This window comes from Lycorma delicatula, chromosome 8 (assembly GCF_047948215.1).
Source record: "Lycorma delicatula isolate Av1 chromosome 8, ASM4794821v1, whole genome shotgun sequence".
Classification (NCBI taxonomy): Eukaryota; Metazoa; Arthropoda; class Insecta; order Hemiptera; family Fulgoridae; genus Lycorma; species Lycorma delicatula.
Window position 1 is genome coordinate 110532246 of NC_134462.1, and position 24006 is coordinate 110556251.

At 32.6% G+C, this 24006-nt stretch overlaps 1 protein-coding gene across 3 annotated transcripts in view; it reads left to right on the forward strand.

Annotated features, from left to right (window-relative positions):
• The window catches only part of APP-BP1 (Nedd8-activating enzyme E1 regulatory subunit APP-BP1), a 56963-nt gene that overhangs the window by 20895 nt on the left and 12062 nt on the right, over positions 1-24006 (forward strand). For 2 of the 3 annotated variants that reach the window (XM_075373202.1, XM_075373203.1), the window contains exons 7-10: positions 3192-3394; positions 4195-4331; positions 11707-11824; positions 14306-14419. In XM_075373202.1, the coding sequence (XP_075229317.1) occupies positions 3192-3394; positions 4195-4331; positions 11707-11824; positions 14306-14418 (571 nt within the window). In that variant the 3' untranslated portion in view covers position 14419. Of the gene's footprint in view, positions 1-3191; positions 3395-4194; positions 4332-11706; positions 11825-14305; positions 14549-24006 lie in introns of those variants that run through there. The other variant, XM_075373201.1, reaches the window with a different exon arrangement.

Genomic DNA, 24006 nt, shown 5'->3' on the forward strand with positions numbered 1-24006 from the left:
TTAAAAGAGGAAATCATGCAGTTTAGTTTAGTGTTTAAATAAAAAATTAGACCACTGATAACCATTTGTGTTATGATGATCCATTGAAAATGTTGTTTAAAAAGTGAAGAAATAAAATTGTGACTATTTTGAGTTCACTCTACTGCATGCTTTTTCACTAATTTTACAAGATTGAAAATTAAAATAAAGTCACTACCCTATCTATCTATAAATTATTACAATTAAAAAATCTACAGTATTCTCTTAATTATAAAAATAAATATGTACAAAAAGCAAATGTGCAATTAGACTATATGTACCTGGCTTTGGTATGGTGTAGTTTGAAACAGTCTGGAAGACACAGTACTGTACCACAGTCAGAACACCATCAACCAGTTTCTTGTCTTTCTGTGTTCCCAGTAGATGCTTTACTCTTTTCCAAACACGCTCTACAAACCCGTGTGGGCCGAGCTTTTTTTTCTGTGGGAGGACTCCCATCTGGAAAGTGACATCCAGTGAGTCTGTTTGAAGCAACAGACATAGAGATTGTTTTTTGGGTAAGAGATCAACCTTTATTCCCCAATTCTACTCCAAGCGATTCAATAAACTTTTTAAATTTACTTTTTTCTCAAGTTTGGAGGTTGAAATTCATGCTAAAGGAGAAATGAATTTGAAACAGCCATCATAAAATATGAAAGTATTGTTTCTTCCACCATTTCATTTGTTTCCTCTTGAAAGGGTAATAGGCAATGATTTGGTAATTTCTGTCAACACTGGTGTTATTTTTATTACAGTCAACAATGACATCAGGTTTGGATTTTGTAATCATACCCTCCTTTGATTGAACTTGAACATCTGTTCGAGTCATTTTGTGAGCTGATAACAGTACTAAAACATCTCTTGTGTCTTTCCATTTTAGACATAGAAGATGTTCACATTTCATGAAAACACATTCAGATTTCTTCAATTTTTTTGATAGTACATTTTGTTTAGATAACTCTTTGCGATTCAGCATACAGATGCCAACAGCTTTTATTTTTCTCTGCCATAAAAAAAAATCAAAGCCAGTGAAGTGTAAAATCTGTCCATGAATACAGTATGCCCCTTGTCAAGATACTGAGACAATAGTCTCTGGAATATTGATATAACTGAATTATCATCCCTTTTGCCAGTATAAATTTCAAGCTGAAGAGCATATCTGGTCACACACAATATACAGCTTTTTCCTATACTTGTCTGGTATATTTCTATTATAAACCCAGAACCGAAGCCTTCCTCGAAAACCACATATTCATTCATCTACTGTCAAATTTTCATAAGGGGAAAAGATGCAGGAAACTGTGAAAGCAATTGATCTAAGAATAGCCTTAGTTTGTACATTGGATCATGTCCAGCTTTATTTTAAGGAATATACAGATTGTTGTGGTTGAGGTGAAAGTTGGAGAGAATTGAAAGAAAGTTCCCTTGACATACATGAACCGGTGTATGAAGATTGCACAAATTTTCTTTTAGCCCAGTAGTTACCTTTGATTTTTGATTTCTTTAGAATGCACATATGAAGTATAATAGAAAAGAATAAATAAAGTTTCACTGTAACCCATTTTCCCCATATGCTGTTTTTCTTCAATTGATTTTATCTTTTTAGCCTATCAGTAAAAGATTTTGAATATCTGTTTGTTTTTTATTTTATTACTCTGATGAATGATTCCGGAAAAAAGTGAAAATACATCATAGAGGGTGGAAGTTTCATCAATAACAGCAGTTATTCCGCTATGCTCATTGAACACTGACAGTGATGTCAGATTATCAATAAATGACCACTCTAAGTCTGTATCACTTTGTTTGTTGACAATATTCTCTTTCTTTTAGATGACCTAAAATTTCTCACATTGTTGACTGATGGCATGAGGTTATCAAGATTTTCATTATTTAGGATATCATGAGCTTGATTGATGATAATCATTATCATCATCATGAGAGGAACTAATAGGCCTACCAGCTGGAGTAGAGTCAATATAATCAGGATTACAATCAGAATTATCTAACTCCCCTTCAGACGCAGAATCAAAAATAGGTTTGTTTAATTTTTCAAAAGCAATTTGAATAGTTTTCCTGGTAATAACTAAAAGAATTTTCTAATCAGAATCAAACGATTCTGAATAGGATTCCATGAGACCCACCGGGTTGGTCTAGTGGTGAACGCGTCTTCCCAAATCAGCTGATTTGGAAACCGAGAGTTCCAGCGTTCAAGTCCTAGTAAAGCCAGTTATTTTTACATAGATTTGAATGCTAGATCGTGGATACCAGTGTTCTTTGGTGGTTGGGTTTCAATTAACCACACATCTCAGGATTGGTCGAACTGCGAATGTACAAGACTACACTTCATTTACACTCATACATATCATCCTCATTCATCCTCTGAAGTATTATCTAAACGGTAGTTACCGGAGGCTAAACAGGAAAAAGCAAGGATTCCATGAGAACTTCATTTACTAAGCTGACAGTTTTTTAATCATGTATCTCATCCATTATCACAATATAAAACTAACAAAATTATACGACATTAGTCGATTTACACTAATAAGAAATAACAGAGAAATTGACATACAATAACAACAAGAAAGTGTACCTGGATTAGGACCTACTAAACAAAAATATTCATAAAGTCAGTTGTCGGTAATAAAACACAGAAGAAAATAAATAGAACATGCATAATTTCATAACATAGTAATTATAAGCATTTGTTATTACATAACAAGAATTATCAGTCTTGTAACCTTATCAAAAAACACAGTAAACCAGACACTAAATAAATACCACAGATATAAAGAAAAACTTTATTGCAGTAAACTGCGAAATACACACCTGATGAACGAAACTCAACCGTCAACAATACTTCCAACTTCAGTGTGCAAATAGTTTGTTTTTTACTATAATTTCAAAAATTCTCACCAGATCAGTGATAACAGAGTGACTTGAACTAAACTATTCAGTGAATGGTTTACAAAACTCTAAGCATAAAATAAGGCGTGGAAGTTGTTATACAGAATTAAATTCAATGTCTCGAAAGTTTTTGGCCTTCATCTTTTAGCTTATTTCAGTCAGCCCAAAAGTTTTTGGGTTTCAGCTTCGGCTTCAATGTGTTAAATCTAATATTATCTGGATAAAAAATTTTTCTAATTGTTTTAGTAATGCCATAGCATATGTTACAGTTATCACAATGAGGCTGCACGTAATGCTGAAGTAGTGTTTAGAAGAACACAACAGTTACTACATCAGTTAAATCAACCAGATGATACTATTAGTGAAGCAGACGTTAAAAAGTTCTGTAAACATGCTTCTAGTCTTGCTGTTATACGTGGTTCATGTATTGCTAACGAATATGAATCAAAACCAAATAATGCTGCTGATATAGGTTTGTTTTTTTTTCCATTTTATTAGTGTTTAAGTTTTCTTTTTTTAGTATTTGATTTTCAGAAATATTATAAATTAAATAAGGCTGATAAAATGTCCATAGAAAAGTGATGTTTGCTGTTAACAGTATAATTATTGTAGACCCACCGGGTTGGTCTAGTGGTGAACGCGTCTTCCCAAATCAGCTGATTTGGAAGCCGAGAGTTCCAGCGTTCAAGTCCTAGTAAAGCCAGTTATTTTTACATGGATTTGAATGCTAGATCGTGGATACCGGTGTTCTTTGGTGGTTGGGTTTTCAATTAACCACACATCTCAGGAATGGTTGAACTGAGAATGTACAAGACTACATTTCATTTACACTCATACATATCATCCTCATTCATCCTCTGAAGTATTATCTAAATGGTAGTTACCGGAGGCTAAACAGGAAAAAGAAAGAAAAAAGTATAATTATTGTAAGAAAAAGAAATTAATATTTTTTTTATTTTTAAAAAGTTCTTAATATACTTTCTGTCCATCTATGCTTGATGATCCACAAAAATTGAAAAAAAAAATCAAAATTACTACCAGAGGACCTATGAGTTAACATGGTGATTTATGTGTTGAATTCAGAGTTTCAGAAAATAACTAAATGAATATCTGATCTCAAATTATGAAATGAGATCTGAATCTTTATCTTATTTTACATATTATTTTAAATTTATCTGTGATATTTAATTGAATACTAGGATTTCTTTGTTTCAGTTGAGAAAAATGTTTTTTAATCATTTAAATTTGGTTGTTTAAAATTTCTATTTTTAGCTTTGTGTCTTGAAGACCCTGATAGCATGATGATACATTATGTTATGTTGCGTGCAGTTGATCGATTTTTTGCTGAGTACAATACTTATCCTGGTGAATTTGATGATCAGGTTGAACCTGATATTGTTAAAATGAAGGTATGTTTCCATAAAATGTAAAGTATGTTAGTCATTGATTTTCTTTTTATTATTTGGGTTCTGCATAGAAACTAAACAATTGATTTCATTACAGAAAATTATTTCATTATGGAAGTAGATTGTGGAAGTTTTAATAAAAAAACACAAAGTAATTTAGTAGTTAAGGGTATATTGGTTTACTTGGCATTTCTCCCGCCTCCACTCCATTTGGTCACCCCAAAGTATAAAACCAAATGTCTGTGCAACAAAGTTTATTTAGCGACCAGTGTCCTAAATAGCTTCTAGAGCTTACCTAACAGAGTGAGCAGACTAAGTGTGGTGCCATACACCATCAGCTTACATGTCCCAATCACTCACTTGTCATATATTTACTAAAATGGGTAGGTGAACCCCGTCAACTACTAAAAATATATATGACATCCATAAATTAAAATTTACTTTGTCAAGACAGCAATTCGCTGCCACGCCTAGGTTGCTGAATGCCAGCAAGTACCTGTACACCATATTAAAGCGCTTGGAGCCGTAATTGGCTGGTGATCAGCCATATATCTCAAGGTTAGCTTCCTACAGCAGTGCAATAGGAGTCTTTTCCTTAAGTAAACTACTGATGTCAGTTGAACATAGCAACCGCATCAAGGAACTCTCACACGGTCTGACAGTGCGGTTATCATCACATTGACTCGCTGATTGTGAGTGGCCAATTTTTCCCTCGGTATATGCTGCCCAAGCAGGGCAGTCAAACATCAGATGTTCATTTGACTGGACCTCCTCACAGACGCACAGCTCATCAGCTGCCGGGTGGAACCGAAACAGATATTGGTTCAAATTAACATGGTTGGTGCTCACCAACCAAGGGCAACAGGTGCCCAGGTGCTCACCTGGGCACCCGTTGCCCTTAAAAACGATCTCGAGGCATACCATCCCGTATAAACTTGTACAGGGGTCCTCCGTTAGTTGTGGTGTTCCATTCCAGCTGCCATACTTCCATCACGAGGTTCTGCAGCCTCTTCCACAGGCGGGAGATGGGCACCTGAATGTAATTTAGATCCACTGCATTGTGATCACCGTTCTGTTCTGGTGCTGGCCCAGCCCGAAACTGCATCCCAAATACCTCAGCCTCCCAGCCTCTTTACAATCTCCACATGGCTGCCTGAACTTTCACCACTAAATCAATTGGAAGAGCCTTTCCCAGTATGGTGGTAGCTTCGTAGGAGGTTGTTTTAAAAACACCAGTGCATACAATTAAGGCTCTGCGCTGGGCAATCCTTAAATTTTGAATAAGTGCTCTATTCATATCCAACCTATGCGTCCAAATGGGCGTCGCATAAGAGATCATGCTTTCGAAGACACCTCGGTACCTCATGTACATTTGATAGCCAGACAACCCTTAGTCCTTCCAAGCAATCCTCCTAAGTTTGTGCATCACTGAGACGGCTTCTGCTGCTACTTGCTTAATGTGGTTGCTATACAGCAACTTCTCATCAAACAAAACATGTAGGTACTTATGAACTTTCACTTCGCTGATTACACAATCTTTATACTTCATGGAGTTTCGACTGTACGATACTTTGTCTGCACCCTTGAAAAGCATAAACTTCATCTTGGGCACAGAAACCTTTAAATTTTGAATGTCCATCCAGCCCTCTCCGGTCGATAAGGTCACTTGTATTTGATCTTCCAGCTACAGTTGTGAATTACCACGAATTAAAAGGAGATGGTCATTGGCAAAAGCCTTGGGCCATGACCCCTTCTGGGAATGTCAATCCCAGAAACCACAGAATGTCAAATGCCAGGTTCCACAGCAAGGGACCGAGAACGGAACTTCCCCTGGTGACAGATTTTTTCGCAGCTAGGTGCGCATCTTTAAATAGAGCTGTACGATTAAACAAATAGTCAACGTACTACAATTGCGACATTGTGACATTCCAACTCATAGAGGTAGAAAGATGTATTTTCACAATCATTTTACATTATCCCAATAAAAGTTTCACTTGTGTTTAATTAATTAATTTATGAAATTTGCAAGACAATGGCTCTTAAACAAAGAAGGAAATGCTACCTCTATGTCTATAAAAATTGCCAAAACATATTTACAGTCGTTGCTTTCCACCTTGGCAATAACATTTAAGATGCAGTCCTCAGTGCCAACCCCTTTCGTGAAGCCATGCTGGCCTCGATATAGAAAACAGTTCACCTCATTGCTTTCACAGAGCCGTTTTACAACAAGCCTTTCAAGCAACTTACAGATTACGGCAAAAGGCTGATGGGCTGATAACTGCCAACCTCACTAGGATCCTTGGTTTTAAGAGCACCCTCACCAAAGCCACTTTCCAGCAAGTCGGGAAGCAGCCCCAGCTAAGGCACTCCGTGAACAACGTGCCAAGCAGCTCTCTTATGACAGGCAGCAGATGGTAGAATATATCCGGGTCAAGTTGGTAAATCCTTGGTGCCTTTTTCAGTGCCATTCGAGAAACCACTCGGTTTATATCTACGGGATCCACAACCCGTATGCCAGGGATGGGCGTAGCCCCCGCCCTAACGCTGACCTCTGCTTCGCCCTCCGGAGCATCTGGAAACAGAGTATCCAGGAACACCTGGTAAGTCACCACAGATGTTTGTGTGGTTACGACCACCAAACCTGGATCGAACACTGGACCGCACATGCAATGGCTTTGGCCCGTAACATGATTTTGCGAGCTACCAGGGGCTGCGCTGCAACTCGCGCATAGACTCTTGCCATAACTTGAGTGTGGCTTCGTTGATGGCATGAACGTACTCATTAAAGGCGTGCCGGTAGATCCGCAGACGCTCAGTGCGCACGTCATCAACGATAATCCTCGTTAGGGGGTGACGCTGGTATCTTCTCCTAGCAGACCTAACTCTTGTGCGCACCACACTATGGTCAGTGGATCACCACTTTTTCCCAGGTTTCCGCCTGTGTTTAAAAGATGGCTTCCCAGAAGCAGCAGTCATGATTGTTCCAGGTACTCCCCAATCAGCGGATTGGGCACTACCTGAAGGTCCATCCATTGGCCGAAGCTGCCATAGGACCCTATCACTGCCGGTCTTGATGGCCTGGCCGAATTGTTCAGACATCAATTCCACCTTCTCTCTGTGCTCCATGCGCCATTCCAACCCCTGCAAGGCAGCTGCAATCTGTGCTGATCCAGGCCCCTTAGGTTATAGCGTCCCAAATATGGAGCTCTTACACCACCTCCGTAAATGATCTCATAGGTTATAAGCCTATGATTGCTCACACTGGCCTCAGGCCAGACTGTCCAACTACTTGTACTTCGCAGCAAGTCGCCTGTCACCAAAGTAACGTCGATGTAACTTTCCCCCAGTTCGGAAGAGAAGGTTGGCAGTTGTTCTGCATCATTAATCAAGTAGAGGTTCCTGGCTTCCACGAACTGTTCGAGACAAGCACCTCTGGGGTCAGTGAGTGGTGAACCCCAGGCGGGAGATTTGGCATTAGCGTACAGAGCAACCACCACTCTGGTGTCCGGGAGACCGTCCAGAATCCTGCCCAACTTCACCAGCAAGTCATCGATACTCCATCCAAGCTGGAAGTATCCCAACACTAGTAGGACAATGAGCGTACCCCTCATGACTCTCACAGCGGTGAACTCCTCATCTGACCATTGGCGCATCCAAAAAACACCCAATGAATCTGAGCCAACCACGGCTACAGAGAGCGGCCTTCCCCCATGAGAATGAATAACATCCACCCTGTGGAAGCCGACCACCCTACCCCTGACCACGTATGGCTCCTAGATCAAGAGGACCTCGAGGTTGTACTCCTAAAGGAGCCTCATGGCTTCACTGGTGGCCTCCCCGGCATGATAGAGATTGAACTGCCTCAGGCACAAGCATCAACATGGTGGATTCTGTCTTCAAAGTCTTCCCCCAATTCAGGCGTCACCATAAGCTGTGTTTTTTACAGCTCCCACCCGCGCAATATCATACTCCCTGCACTGCCTACCCCCGACTCAGTGTCCAGCATCACTGCCTTTCACCAAGGTACAGGTGGTGCACTTGGCAGGCAATTGACTGCCCTGTACCCTGGAAGAACACAGTGACCACACTCTCCTACTGCGCTCTGCAGCGAGGGAGGTGTGACCAAAGCCTTGACACTTGTAGGACCGGGCGACCTCTAGATGGTCAACGACCCTACATGAGTTCCACCTGAAAAACAAATGTCCACCGGCCACCAAGACCTGCCGGATCTTTGGGGCTTCCTTCCTCCCTCCCCAGCTGCCTGACCACCTTGGTTTCCTGCAGGAAATCCTTAACAGACATATCCAATGTAGGATGTTGCCCATGCACTAAACTGAGGATTCGGGTTTCTCCACCCTTGTCGCTCTTAGCATATCGTATACCAATATCTGCGGCCTCCGCTCGCCCAGCAACTGAGCTTTCAGCCCATTCCTTGTTACACCGGCCTCCAGCAGCTGCTTCGCCTGCCGCTCACTTATGACTTGCAAGATGACACCGTGGTCCCTTGTTTTAGTGGCCCAGGAGAATTGTATCTTTTCCCTCTGCAGGTCCAGGACCTTCTTCAGGGTTAGCTCCGTCGCTAACAACGAAGCCCCCAGACCAGGTTTTATAGACTTGTGGAGTTCATCCAGAGCTTTACTCGTCACTGGTTTGAAGCCCCTGACTCCCTCCACAACCTGGTCCACCTTGCCGGACAGTCGTGAAACAACCGAATCCAAGGCAAGGTTGGCACCGTGGGAGTCCCTCACATTTTAATGCCAGACCTGAGATAAATAGTTAAGGGTAGAAAGATGTATTTTCACAATCATTTTACATTATCCCAATAAAAGTTTCACTTGTGTTTAATTAATTAATTTATGAAGTTTGCAAGGCAATGGCTCTTAACCATTGCAGTGATTAAGAGGTGATGTATTAACTCTGAAAATATGGCAACAATAAAGAATGCCTTCATTCAGGATCTCACAAAGATCTTGTGGTATTATTTTATTATTAGTTAGTAATAAAGTATGCCTAGCAAAAATAAATTGTTTATCTATCTTTGTTGAACAGATTTTGAACCATCAAATGTAGTAACTTGTAAAAGTTATATTGATATTGAAAACTACTAATCTACAAATCTGATTCTCTACATCATTACTTAGTAATTCACTGACCAAATCCTATGGATCATTATATAGTTCTTAGTTAACTACCATCAGCTTGCATAGTATTTTTGTATTTTTTATCTCAGGTCTATCAAGAATGTACATAATATGTTGATTCATAAGGACAAAACAATTTTGAATGAATTAATGATCACAGGCATTGTTGCAATTTGTTGTTAAAACATTTCCAGAGGGATTTAGAATTAATGTCAGATATGTACAGGTCAGAATAACTATTATAATCTGAAAGTTTTTGATGAGTACAAGTTATTTTGACCTCCCAAGTGTACAAAAATTTTGCTGCACTAGTTTAGTTGATTATTTACTACTATTTACATTGCCGCATTGTAGAGTACTAAATGGAGGTTCCAGGTGGTTTATGAAACTACTAAAACATGTAAGTTTGTTATAATATTTTAAGGTTTAAATGCATATAAAATTACACTACAATAACTTTTTTATTTATTAAAATTTTGTTTTAGGCTAAAGAATAAAAAGTTAATGGTAGATAATACTGAATATATCTACAATGTTACCTTCATCATTTAAGTCGATAAATTGATTTAGTAAAAAATTATAAAATTTAATGTAAAACGTTTTTTTTTACCAAAAAATGGAGTAAAGGTTGGAAAATTGAGTGCTGTTAAAAAATGCATTTCATATGTATGTTTTAATTCATGAGCATTTTCATTACAGTGTAAAAGTGATTTATGTTTAATCAGTGCTATCAAAAGCCCTTATTCTTTAAAAATGATATTAATTGCTTTTGACTAATCTTCTATAAATCTACTCTTTACCTTAATAAAATAAAATACCTTACCTTAAAATAAACCCATTCTGAAGGAACAAAGATTTACAAAATTGCTTAACAGAGTTAAAAAAAAAAGCAGTTGTGAAAACAACTAATCATAAATTATAAAGCTATTTATTATAACATTTTATTGAGAGGGTTAAATAGCAGCATTTCAGGTTTATTGTTTAAGTACAAAATCTCACTTTCATATTGCATTTTTATATAATTAAGCGTATTAAAAACTGAGAGGTTTTCCCTTCTGATCTAGTCAGATTCATTAAAAATTTACATAAAAATTCTAGTTCCTGTATTGAGGTGGGTAGGAAATTACTTCTCAAGATTTTATTATTTTTATTAAAATGTCGTCGATACTTTTTGATATATACATCAATGATCTAGTGAGAAGTTGGAAACAATGTGAGGATCTATCTATATAATGTGTAGGAATTCAATTGGATAGTATATGAATATTTTAATGTTTGCTGATAATCAGGTTATAATTAAATGTTTGGAAGATAAGCTGCAAATGGCAGTATTTGTTTATAACAATTTGGTTAAAGCATACAATCTTAAAATCTCAACTGGTAAAACTAAGATTTAGCTCGTAGAGGTAAACATATGATACATTCTAAGATTGAACTAGAGGTTACAATTTTTTAAAAAGTTAGTAAATTTAACTATTTGGGCTGGGAAATTACAATAGCTGAGGAGCCAGATATAAAAAAAAAGTTAAATAAATATCAAAACATGTGCGGAATGATTAGATGGTCTTTTAAAAAGTGAAAAGCGAATGCAAGTATAATGTTATGACATGTTCAGTTCTATTATTTGGAAGCAAGGCATGGGTGAATATTAAACAAGATGAAAGTCATATAGAAGCAGCAGAGATGAAACGTTTTAGAGCAGTGAGAGGTGTGTAACCCTTTTATCATATGCGAAATATTAGGGCAAAGTTCACAAAGAATGACGGAAATAGTAAGGAAATATTAGCAGAACTGGTAAGAGCACATTAATGGGATGGAAAACAGTAGGCTCCTCTTAAGAACATTGAACAGTTCCAGAGGGTAGATGAGATCAGGGTTGGCCCAGAAAAAGACAGGTGGAAGACTTTTTGATGCCAGAACAGGATTTGGATACTAGTCCATGATAGCTGAAGAGACTAAAAAAATGTATTCGTTACTGACATATGTGCAAGCATACTTTCCTGTCTTTTACTGAAGACAACTTTTCTGCTTAACTAGAATGTATTTTACTGTACAATCATTTTATTAAACTCGCACAGTTGAAAATACACTACGACAATTATATATGTATATATGAATTACTATGGTGTAATTTATTTATTATTTGCGTAATATAATTATTTTATTTACAATTTCAGTATGTAATTAAGTAAGCTATATTGTACTAAAGCAATTGTATTTGTTTGTTTTTATTCCAGTCATGTATTTCTAAACTGTTAAATGAGTGGGGCTGTGGGCCGTTGGCTAAAGATGATTTTGTTCATGAGATTTGCAGGTATGGTGGAGCAGAATTACATTCTGTATCTGCATTTATTGGTAAGTTAATTCTGTATTTTTTAAATTTGTTTATTAATATGTAAATAATAATTAGCCCTTTTAATGTGGTCTCTTAGTGAAACATAATGTGTTTTAGATCAAATTTATCTTTATGTAAAATATATGTTTCATGTTTTTATGCTTATAATGATGTTAATAATTTTCAAACCATGTTAAACTTAAAAGAAAGTTACTATAAAACCATACTTAGAAATGATTTTTAATTCAGAGATTTATTAAAAATACAGTATTTTAATCTTTCTTAACTAATGTTACTATTCAATAGAATTCAAAGTATTCATGATTTTATTTGTGCTGTCTTTTGTGCATTACTTATAATGTAAAAAATAAAACGTTTAGGAGACACCACTTCTGCATCAGAATTATATTGTTAGTAATTATTTATGCAAATTTTGTGTTTCAAAATGGTTCAATACTGGATTTATTAGTAAAGAAAACAGATTACTATTGTTACTATAAAATGATAAAGGTATGTTTTTACTGATTGCAAAAATAGAATCCATAGTCAAATTATTATAAGAAAGCAAAGTGGTTATGCGGCATTACATGACAGAAAAAAACTATGTATATGTAACGTAATTAAAACTTAATGTGAATAAGAATGGTTCATACACTTTTTCACTGAAAATAACACAAAAGCTTTTCCCAAATTATATGTGTGTTGGTACAATTTTTCTGGGGTATTTTTTGTTTCCCATATTGCTGTACTTATTATTCTCTTTCTATGTAATAAAAGATTAAAATAAGTATCTTTGCTAAGCTATCACAACACATGTTAATGATTAGCATTAATTATCATTTTAAGTCTACTTGATCTTTCAAGTAATATGAAATACATAGTCATCACCAAAAATTAATTTGTGAAAAATTAATCATATTCTTATAAATACATTCCTGCATGTTCACACAGAGATCTTTATGTAAGACTTCAACTTTATACTGACTGCAATTTTTAAGGTGTCATTATTGACATTTTCCCCAAATTTTTCTACACAGTTTGTTGCAGAATTTGTAATTCTAAACACGCTGATCTAGTTGATTTACCTAGGCTATGTTGGTATCCTATACGAATATGATCAACTTTTCTGACATGGAAGATCTTCCAATACTTATCTTGTTACATACACCCTTTGTTTTCTAATTACTTTTCCAGTCATACATGGATTGCCATGTAGATGATCATTTACCGAATTTTGTTCTGAAACACTCCAGTCATCTTTCCAGACTGGGTATACAACACAAAGATTGTCAACAACAGCAGTTTTACAAAGTTAAAAGCAGTTCCTGTAAAACCATATTAGGTACTAACTTTACATATAAAAGTTAAATTTTTATAAACCTTCAAAAATTCTATTTAATTTGTAATCAAGTATTATGATCCACGTAATTTACTGTACAGTATTTGGAAAATTGTTCCTAATCTTAGTTTTAAAAGTTTTGTATAAACAAAACATGAATGAATTTCAGTACATGTAATTTGAAATAAATTTCTGCTGGTAGTTCTGCAATTTCAGCACTGTAAATCATTCTTAGTAATAAATTTACTCATAATATTTTCAAAAATGGTGCTAATAATGAAACAGATCCATATAACTGAAAATAGATTTTTCTATTATTTTATTATAGAACCTAATATAATAATAAACTAATAACATTTTTGATACTCACTTACATAATGTCTATGTAACATTAGTTATATACATATCACATAGATCACATTCACTATCTAAAATTATGTCTCAACTTTGAATGAAAGCAATAAATTCCTATACTGATTGTTTTCAACCAATCAGAATAGCAATATATTTAACTAATCTTCCCCTCTCCCCGAATTTATAATTTTTAAGACAACATTAAGATGTAAAGAGGTTGGTAATTACATATATGACAACAAGTGTTAGCAGGCTTCCACAGTCTTATTCAGTCATTTTAAAACTATTGTAATAATTCTTCACCTCCAACAGTCACTTGTGTAAAAAAGGTTCTCATATAATGTAATCTCAAAGCACCCATTCTGTAAGTGAATAAAGGAAGTTTTCCAAATCTGATTTAGGAATCAATATTGACAATTTTAATCTTAAAATCTTTAAAAACTATATGGTTAGATTGCTGTACTTATTATAGTTCTGTTCATATATATATAATGTAATAACAAATAACTGTTTCTGTTGAGCTATCACAATACATGTGAATGATTGGTTTTAATTACATTGTTTATTTAGAAGAGAGCACTACTTCCTTGAAGTTATACACAGTAGGTTGTATACACTGTTGGGGTGCACTGAGACATTCATCACTGCAAATGTAATTAAGATTTTATATGTAGGTAAATGTAAAAGAAAAATAATTAAGAAAAGCAAAACTGTGAAGTGTTTATGATGTGTACTGTACAAAATTATTAATAGATGAATGGTATCAATTTTATATTGACAAGGTATATTTTGTGTTTTGTTTTTGCAGGTGGGTGTGCTGCTCAAGAAGCAATTAAGTTGATAACTAAACAGTATAAACCATTAAATAACACATTATTATATGATGCCATTGCTTCAAATACTGAAACTTTTGTATTTTAAGGTACAGTGTCACATTATTGTATTACTGCACATTATTTGTTGGTTAAGAAAAACAGTGATAAGTGCTGTGATTTATTTATAAACTAAATAATAATTTGTATAATAAAATTTATATTTTAAAAACAACGTATTAGATTTCTAAATTTTTATTTTCATTAAACCTTTTATAGTATACATAAATTTTTTCAGGTTTTGGTTTTTATAATTGATTTTCTGATATTAAGATAACTGAATTTTATACCCGTACTAAAAACTTGTTTTGAAATTGTGTCAGAACATGTGGATAAAATTAGTAATGGTAAAGAAAAACTTAGATTTATTCACTACTATTTCAGTTAACTTATTTTTGGATTAATAATTCAAATCTACTAGCTAGTTCACCTTTACATAGGCTGATTTTTTGTTCCAGGAGATAAAATAGAATTTTCTCACTTGATATCAAAGTAGAAAGGAATGAGTGTAAAAGAAATACTGATTGATGTATAAAAGATAAGTAAATTTAAAGGCACGGAGAGGTTTATATATATTTTATTTTTTTAACTTAACCATTTTCAATAGTTTTATTTTGTTGATTCCTAGGTCATTAAAATTCCCAGGATCCAATTTTTGCTTCCAAATAATAGTGGTTATGCATAAAAATCTGCTTATGAAAAATCTTTTGGATCATTCTTCCTTCTACTGTTAGAATTTCTGCGCATACGAGATAAGCAAGATAAGTGATTCTTATAGATAAGCGAGTTTTATCTCGACCATTAAACACTTGTTTCCTTCTTATATCAAAATTTTCAGTTATCTCATTAAACATTTTTGGATCTGAGAAAGTTTTTAAAGGAAAATTGTTGATAAAAACAGAAGATGGTTGGTTATATTTTACTTATATTAAGAGGTTATTTAATGTTGGAAACTAATGGAGATTTAAATAGGAAAATGGTTGCAATAATATGTCTTTAGAAAATTTTAATTATTTTATGAGCACAATTAAAAACTGTTAGTTCTGAAACTATTAGAAATTGTTCCTGATATACTGAACATGCTACCCACAAACTGTTTCAGTAAACAGTTCTGTTAGAAGTAATATATTATTTATTCACCAGCTTTCTTTTTTTAAGTACAAGTTTTAATTATTTTCCAGAGAGTTAATTAAAAAGTACATAAAACAGTTATGTTTTATTCTTTTTCAGTTTTAAACACACACACATAGAGAGAGAGAGTGTGTGTGTGTGTGTGTGTGTGTGTGTGTGTGTGTGTTAACAAAGTACAGCAACCTTAAATAACTTTTCAACAATTAAACGTAGAAAAAAAAATTATCAAATTCACCTTAAAACAATCTATTATTTCTGTGCGACCACTACTTGAGGTGATCCAAAATACTGCTTTTGAAAATAGGTGTGAAAAATATTTAATGGGTACCATTTTGGTTAAAGTTGTTAATAGACCTAAGATTTCTGCATCAAAATATTTGTTTCACTACCAGTTAATATTTAATGTCACAGCAATTACTCTTTTCCTGTTTAGGGTGTGATGGTCTTGTACCAAAAAATAGATCATATTTAGATAGGAGCATTTGCTAAATTTCACTTTTCTATGTTTAATTGTTGAAAAGTTATTTTAGGATTGCCATACTTTGTTAACATCCTCTGTATTCATATAAAGATCTACGTCTAGATTATTAGATGCTTGAGAGAATAGATTGGTTCAGTTATGAAACAAAAACTGTACACTGTCACTTGATGTAGACTTCGGTAGTTATGGGCTTAATTGAATCAGCAGTTGTTTCTACAAGTGGTACTAAAACACAGTAAATCTAACTACCACATCTTTGCACTGTCATGCTTCACTATAGAACACGATTACCAAACTTAATATCAAATTAGACATTAAATAATTTTGATTATTTTTGATTAGTAATATGTTCAGTGACACTTGAAAATTCAATTTGTTTTACTACTTTATATTTACTTAAGCTCAGTATATTCTTTTAACAATTTAATATACTTTATTTTGATTTTACTTGTTTTTGTGATTAACAAATGGAAAAGAAGTATTTACTGGCAGAAAACTGAAATCAGTGAAGATTTAGATGGTAGGAATTATTTATTAATGTATTGAAATAAATCCTCACCCAATTTTTTCTCGATACTAAAATTATGTTGAAATTCATTTTGCAATTCATAATTTATCACTGGCCATATACAGTGAGGGAAATATCAAATTACTGAAAGTATATGATTATTTTTACTTAGTTCATTAAGTTTACTGATACATATCTAATAATAAAAGTTTATTATGAATACAGCATTGAATATGTTACTAATTTGAAAAAAAAAATACTAGGTAGAAAAATGTAAATTGAATTATAATCAAGATAAAAACTGAACTGTATTGTGTGGTTTATCAGATATTGATAAAATGAGTAGTGCATCCATACATTCACTTTGTTTGTGGATGTTTGCATATTAGGTACATTTATGTTAACTGATAAATCAGATCATTATTTTGTTATCATCATTATTAAAAATAATGTATAGGTAGAACACAAAATTTATATTGAAATAATGGACTGTGTGTAATGTATATACTTTACATAAATATTCTCATTTGTTGGTGTGCTTATTGCACATAATTGCTTAATTTTTAGTAGTAGGTTATTCTGATATTTTATCTTTTCCTATTACATAGGTGAATTTTTACAATGGATAAGAATGTAAAAAGATTTTTACCACTGTTATTATACTCTTTTATGATGTTATTAATTATAAACTATACTTGTTGTTTGAATATATTAAAATTAGGTTCAGTAAATTCGGTAAGAATATAATTAGTTCATTTTTTTTTTTTTTTAAATTAGTCAGTAAATTTACCTACCTATTAAATAACTGATTCTATTTTAATTTAAAAGTGTTTTTAGTAAATATATTTGAAATTTCCTTAATTGTTTAATAGTACAATATAGCTATTGTGAAAACTTTATTTTTTCATTTTTTTTACAACAGGCTTTATTTATTTATAGCAACCTCTTTTTAATAACAAGAAATTAATTTTAAAGCATGTGAAAAATGCCAAAATAGTCTACCTAGATCTTCCATATCTGAAAGTCCATATTATATTTACCATATAATATAAGTCCATATTTATATTATATTATTTTTCCATATTATATTTACTTATAAATATTTTTATGTTATTATTTTTATTTTATTTATGTTATTATTTATAAATTTAAAATTTATAATGATTTAAAATATAAAAATAATGCTTTTTAAATTTGTCTAAATTTTGATATTTTAATGGCATATTAACATTAATAAGTTGTTTGTTAATCTGACCATGCCTTCAAAAAATTGGAATTTAAGAAAAAATTTAAAAAAAAAAACATTTTTTAGAGAGGATTATTTTTAAAGCAGTTTTATTTTTCCTAAGTATATTTCATTTTACTTTTTTTTTTTTACTTCTCTTTACCAATAGTGATTAATATTCTAATGGATTCTAAACATGAAAAGAACCTGTGCCAGATTAACATGCAGCATTTTTGTCCAGTTTTATTTCATCATATAAAATTCAAATGCTAGTAGTAATTTACAGATGTAATCTTAACTGATGTGCATAAAATTTTTACCAAAGAAATGTTCCATACACAAGTTTGATAACCAATGTGCTTATATTTATCGACAGTCTTTGTTTTGCATTGTTTTGTAAGTGACAATAATTTAGATTTTAATTAGTATGTTTATATTTATGAGAAACGTAACGTGCTACGTAGAAAACTAGTTACGTACTAGTAAGTATGCTATCATAATAAACTATGCTGTTATTTTTGTAAAAAAAATTCTTATAATTAAAATTTTTCCAGAAATTTATAATCTAAATATTATTTAATTAGTATAACTTTTTTTTGTCTTCAGTCATTTGACTGGTTTGATGCAGCTCTCCAAGATTCCCTATCTAGTGCTAGTCGTTTCATTTCAGTATACCCTCTACATCCTACATCCCTAAAAATTTGTTTTACATATTCCAAACGTGGCCTGCCTACACAATTTTTTCCTTCTACCTGTCCTTCCAATATTAAAGCGACTATTCCAGGATGCCTTAATATGTGGCCTATAAGTCTGTCTCTTCTTTTAACTATATTTTTCCAAATGCTTCTTTCTTCATCTATTTGCCGCAATACCTCTTCATTTGTCACTTTATCCACCCATCTGATTTTTAACATTCTCCTATAGCACCGCATTTCAAAAGCTTCTAATCTTTTCTTTTCAGATACTCCGATTGTCCAAGCTTCATTTCCATACAAAGTGACACTCCAAACGTATACTTTCAAAAATCTTTTTCTGACATTTAAATTAATTTTTGATTTAAACAAATTATATTTCTGACTGAAGGCTCGTTTCGCCTGTGCTATTCGGCATTTTATGTCGCTCCTGCTTCGTCCATCTTTTGTAATTTTACTTCCCAAATAACAAAATTCTTCTACCTCCATAATCTTTTCTCTTCCTATTTTCACATTCAGTGGTCCATCTTCATTATTTCTAGTACATTTCATTACTTTCGTTTTGTTCTTGTTTATTTTCATGCGGTAGTTCTTTCATAGTACTTCATCCATGCCATTCATTGTTTCTTCTAAATCCTTTTTACTCTCGGCTAGAATTACTGTATCATCAGCAAATTGTAGCATCTTTATCTTTTCACTTTGTTCTGTTAGTCCAAACTAAATTGTTCTTTAATATCATTAACTGCTAGTTCCATGTAAAGATTAAAAAGTAACAGGGATAGGGAACATCATTGATGGACTCCCTTTCTTATTACAGCTTCTTTCTTATGTTCTTCAATTATTACTGTTGCTGTTTGGTTCCTGTAAATTTTAGCAATTGTTCTTCTATCTCTGTATTTGAACCCTAATTTTTTTAAAATGCTATTTTATTCCAGTGTACATTGTCGAATGCCTTTTCTAGGTCTATAAATGCCAAGTGTTGGTTTGTTTTTCTTTATCTTCTATTCTACTATTAATCTGAGGCCTAAAATTGCTTCCCTTGCCCCGATACTTTTCCTGAAACCAAATTGGTCTTCTCCTAACACTTCTTCCACTCTCCTCTCAATTTTTCTGTACAGAATTCTATTTAAGATTTTTAATGCATGACTAGTTAAGCTAATTGTTCTGTATTCTTAACATTTATCTGCTCCTGCTTTCTTTGGTATCATGACTATAACACTTTTTTTTTAAGTCTGACAGAACTTCCCCTTTTCCATAACTATTACACACCAATGTGTATAATATATCAATTGCTTTCTCACCTGCACTGCGCAGTAATTCTACAGGTATTCCGTCTATTCCAGGAGCCTTTTTGCCATTCAAATCTTTTAATGCTCTCTTAAATTCAGATCTCAGTATTGTTTCTCCCATTTCATCCTCTTCAACTTCCTCTTCTTCCTCTATAACATCATTTTCTAATTCATTTCCTCCGTATAACTCTTCAATATATTCCACCCAACTATCAACTTTACCTTTCATATTATAAATCGGTGTACCATCTTTGTTTAGTATAATTATATATATTTATTGTTATTAATTTTTGAATAATGTTAATATATTCATAGATCAAATAGACATCAGTGCTTTACCAGTAACGGTTAAAAAGATTTGATGTGTCCCAACTTTGTTTCTATAAAAAATATGTTTTACATACTGAAGAACTCCTTTTTTTATTAGATTGTGATAACTCAAACTACCAGCATTTAATCAAGTAAAAAATAAATAATTACAATTTTGCTGAAAAAATTATAAGGGGGTCTGTTTTTTATTTAAAATTTAGGTGGTCATAAAAAAAAATCACCATAGTTTGTGAAGAACATACAAAAATAAGAGAAAAAAAATAAGAAACCTATGTTTTATAAAAATAAGAAAATGATGACAGATAACAATGTTAACCATTGATTGTGAGCAAAGCCTGTCTTGATAAGAGAATATGTATTTTTTTTTATTCCAAATTTTCCGACTTATTTTCTTGAAGCTTCTTATCAAAATATCTTGAACATCACAACTTTAGGCTATATGTAATTATTACACTATAAAAATCTAATCCTACACAAAGGAATTAACAAAAACTTGAAAAAAATCTCTAAGTTATCTGTAGGTAATATAATTTCTTATTTAATATATTGGCTGTAGTATTTTTTTTTTTATGCATGCGTTGCATTGGCCAGTATTCTTGTTTCCACCATTACATACAGGTAATGTAGATTACATTAATCTGTTAGCCATTGATAGAACTATCTGTTTTACTTAGCAGTGTTATATGAGCTGTACAATTATCTATCTTATTTGGGTTCTAACCATACCAATCTTATACATACGATATTGCACCAAAATAACAATAAAGCTCAGATTTAAGGAAGACAAAAAATAACACCTGCTGCACAGAAGGGAAATTGAGGGGAGAATAGGACATCTCACTGTAAATCCTCATATAAATGTAACTGGTACTACAGCCATGTATTAAAAACTTATTAAAATTATCAGAAAAAAACTTTGATTGGGACCATCAGATAACTTCCTGTATAAAATTAAAGAAGGAATCATCAAAATTGATTAATTTGGTAAGAGTAAAGATTAAAAAGTAAATAAATCAAATAATGAGAATCTTCTCTTTCTTTAAAGTGTCTTAATGTCATTTTTATCCAGTGTCCACACATTGTATATAATACACTGTTCTATAAGATAAATTGTGTATTAATTTGTTGCTTTATCTATCCTATTTCTTCTTTTCTGTTGTATTATATGTAAAACATCTGAGGTGCAATTAGATATAATTACAGCTATAGTGGAAATTTTAGCTATTAGTAAAAATATGATGTTCACCGTGTTAACATCAGATGTAACTACATGCTGTAATTGTTGTGATAAACTGAATGAAGGTGCTATATGTAGAGCTGAATTTCATTAGCATTTTCATGGAGTTGATGTGCTGATGTGCAACATTATACTTGGTTTAGTGTAGAAAGCACCACTAAACTCATAACTTTCCCTAATAAGCTTGGTATAGAATAATCGGTCTTGAGAATAAGCTTGATCTTAAGAATAATTGATGTTTGAGGGTTTCTATATCTTATATCAGATTACCTATAACCATTATAGTTATGGCATTTAAAATTCTGTATATACAGTAATATAGTAGTGGTATTATAAAAATAAAATGTACAGTGAGCTAATTTACTAGAAATATTTATTTTTATTTGAAGAAATGTGCACATTTTTTACTCTGAATTCTTGTACCTTCATTTTGTGCTATAAAAAAAAATTAACTATATATACAGTATAATGAAACAATAATCATTTGATACATTCTACTAAAAGAAATCTGCCATTAAATTATTCATTTCAAGATCAGATCACAGTAAAACAATTTGAAAGTAAGGTTGTTTTATAATAAATTTGTAAAATATTTAACATCCAACTTTACAATGGTTTACTCCCCACACTTTTTGTCTGGTTCCTGTAATTCAGTATTAAAGATATAAAAAGTCATTTGTATTAAAGTAATACGCAGAGTAAAGTTTTTATTATATGAAAGTACATATTTTCCTAGAAAAAACTTTCCCAAAAAGTTTAACCTGTTTCAGTGAAAAATTTCAGGCTTCACTCAGTTTGTGTAAATATTACTATCAGATCTTTATAAACATACTGTTGATTTAAAATACTTGTGTTCCTTGAACACACAACTAATGAGAAAGATAGTTCCTTTAAAATCAAATCCAAATATACACACATGACACTCAATGACATTTGCAGCACTTTTAGCAGCAATCTCTAAAAAATGCTTAAATTTTTTAACTTTTTTTTAAATTAAAGTGTACAATAAAGTTAAAAACTCCTTTGTGTTTTTAAGTGATCAAAAGAATGGCACATTTTATCTTTTTATTTTTAATTACAATTTTTGTTTTGAAGGTTGGTCACATAAATCAGGGAAAATAAAAATTTATAGTACTAAAACTGCATTAAAAATTTCCTTTTTTGTGTCTAAATCAAAAACTTTTCTTTTTTTTAATTAAATGCCTAATATTCAAACTATGAGGGTCATTCGAATATAAACCATAATTTTGCCGGGAAACAGCAGTTAATATGATAGATTGCTGCGGGTATTCTGTCAGTGGCTTCTGAAACACTTTCAGGAAGAAAGGGAGGCATTTTTGAACCATTTATTTTATGACCTGCAATGAAACATGGGCCCACTACTGCATCCTGGAAAACAAGAAAACAAATATGGAATGGTGGAAAAGTAGGCAGGGGGGCAGCAATCAAGCCCAAGAAATGCTTGTTAACTGGAAAGTTCTGGCAACTGTGTTTTGGGACTCAGAACTTGTGCTGCTGATTGATTTTCTGTACAAATAAAGGATGGTAAATACGGTATATTACTGCCAGTTGTTGGATGATATCAGGGTGTTTATCACAACAAAACACCCTCCTCCATGACAACACATGGTTGCAAACAGCAGCTCATACTCACGATAAACTCTCTAAAATTCATTGGAGACCCTTGAACACCATACAGTACAGACTTGTTATTGTGTAATTTTCACATGTTTGATTTGATGAAAGAAGCTTAAGTAGGGTAAAAATGTGAAGGAACACCACAGTAAAGCATTATGTGTGCAGTTGGTAGTTAAGACAGCCATCTTGTTTTTTTAATGAGGGGATCAGAAAGTTACCTACCAGATGGAGAAAATGTATTTCTGTTGAAGGAAACTATGTAGAAAAACATTGTAATTTATTTGTAATTTTATTTAATATCGATAAAGTTATCTAAACAAATTCCAGTTTATATTTGAATGAACCTCATATTTAAAAGTAATTATTCATTATTGAAAATTTTCTTAAATTTCTTTATTATTTTTTTAATTGGCTGTTTATAAAAGAATACACCTGATTAGTTGATAAAAGATATTTTATTGCAAAGATAAGAAATGTTTACAGTTTCATTATTTTATATAAAGCATGATTTTAAGATTTCAGTTCCTGAATTTAACTTTAAAAAAAATTACCCCCCCCCCCCACGGTAAACCCTTCTAAAACATAGGGTAGGCCTAATGGAGTCTGCCAAGAAATTGATTCTAAAAAGAATTCAGCTAGTCAAAAAGGTTGGCAACCATTGTCTTGCAATATAAACTGGGCTCTGAAGAGAATATTTTTTGAAAAACCTTTATATATTTCATAATCCCTTGGTGTTATTTCATTTTCTCTCCCTTAAACATAATTTCTAAGATTGTTTTTCTTCCATATGAGGATTCTTTTCTTGCCATTGCTTATTGTTTAGGGAATTATAAAATATTTTCATACCGTTATTCAAAAATATAACACAAGCTATACTGACACTATTATGATTCTGTTAACAGTCAATTGCTAAGTGTATGGAATGGTAAATGGACTAAATTTTCAGATAGAAAAAACTAAGTAAATTTCCAATAACTATTTACTGAGTGCTGTTCCACTTATGACTAAATTGCACATAAACCAAAAACTGGTCACAGTATTTTGACATATTAGCAACAACAAGAGTTTTAGTTTAACTTCTTTCTAATAGCTGCACTCTCTAAATT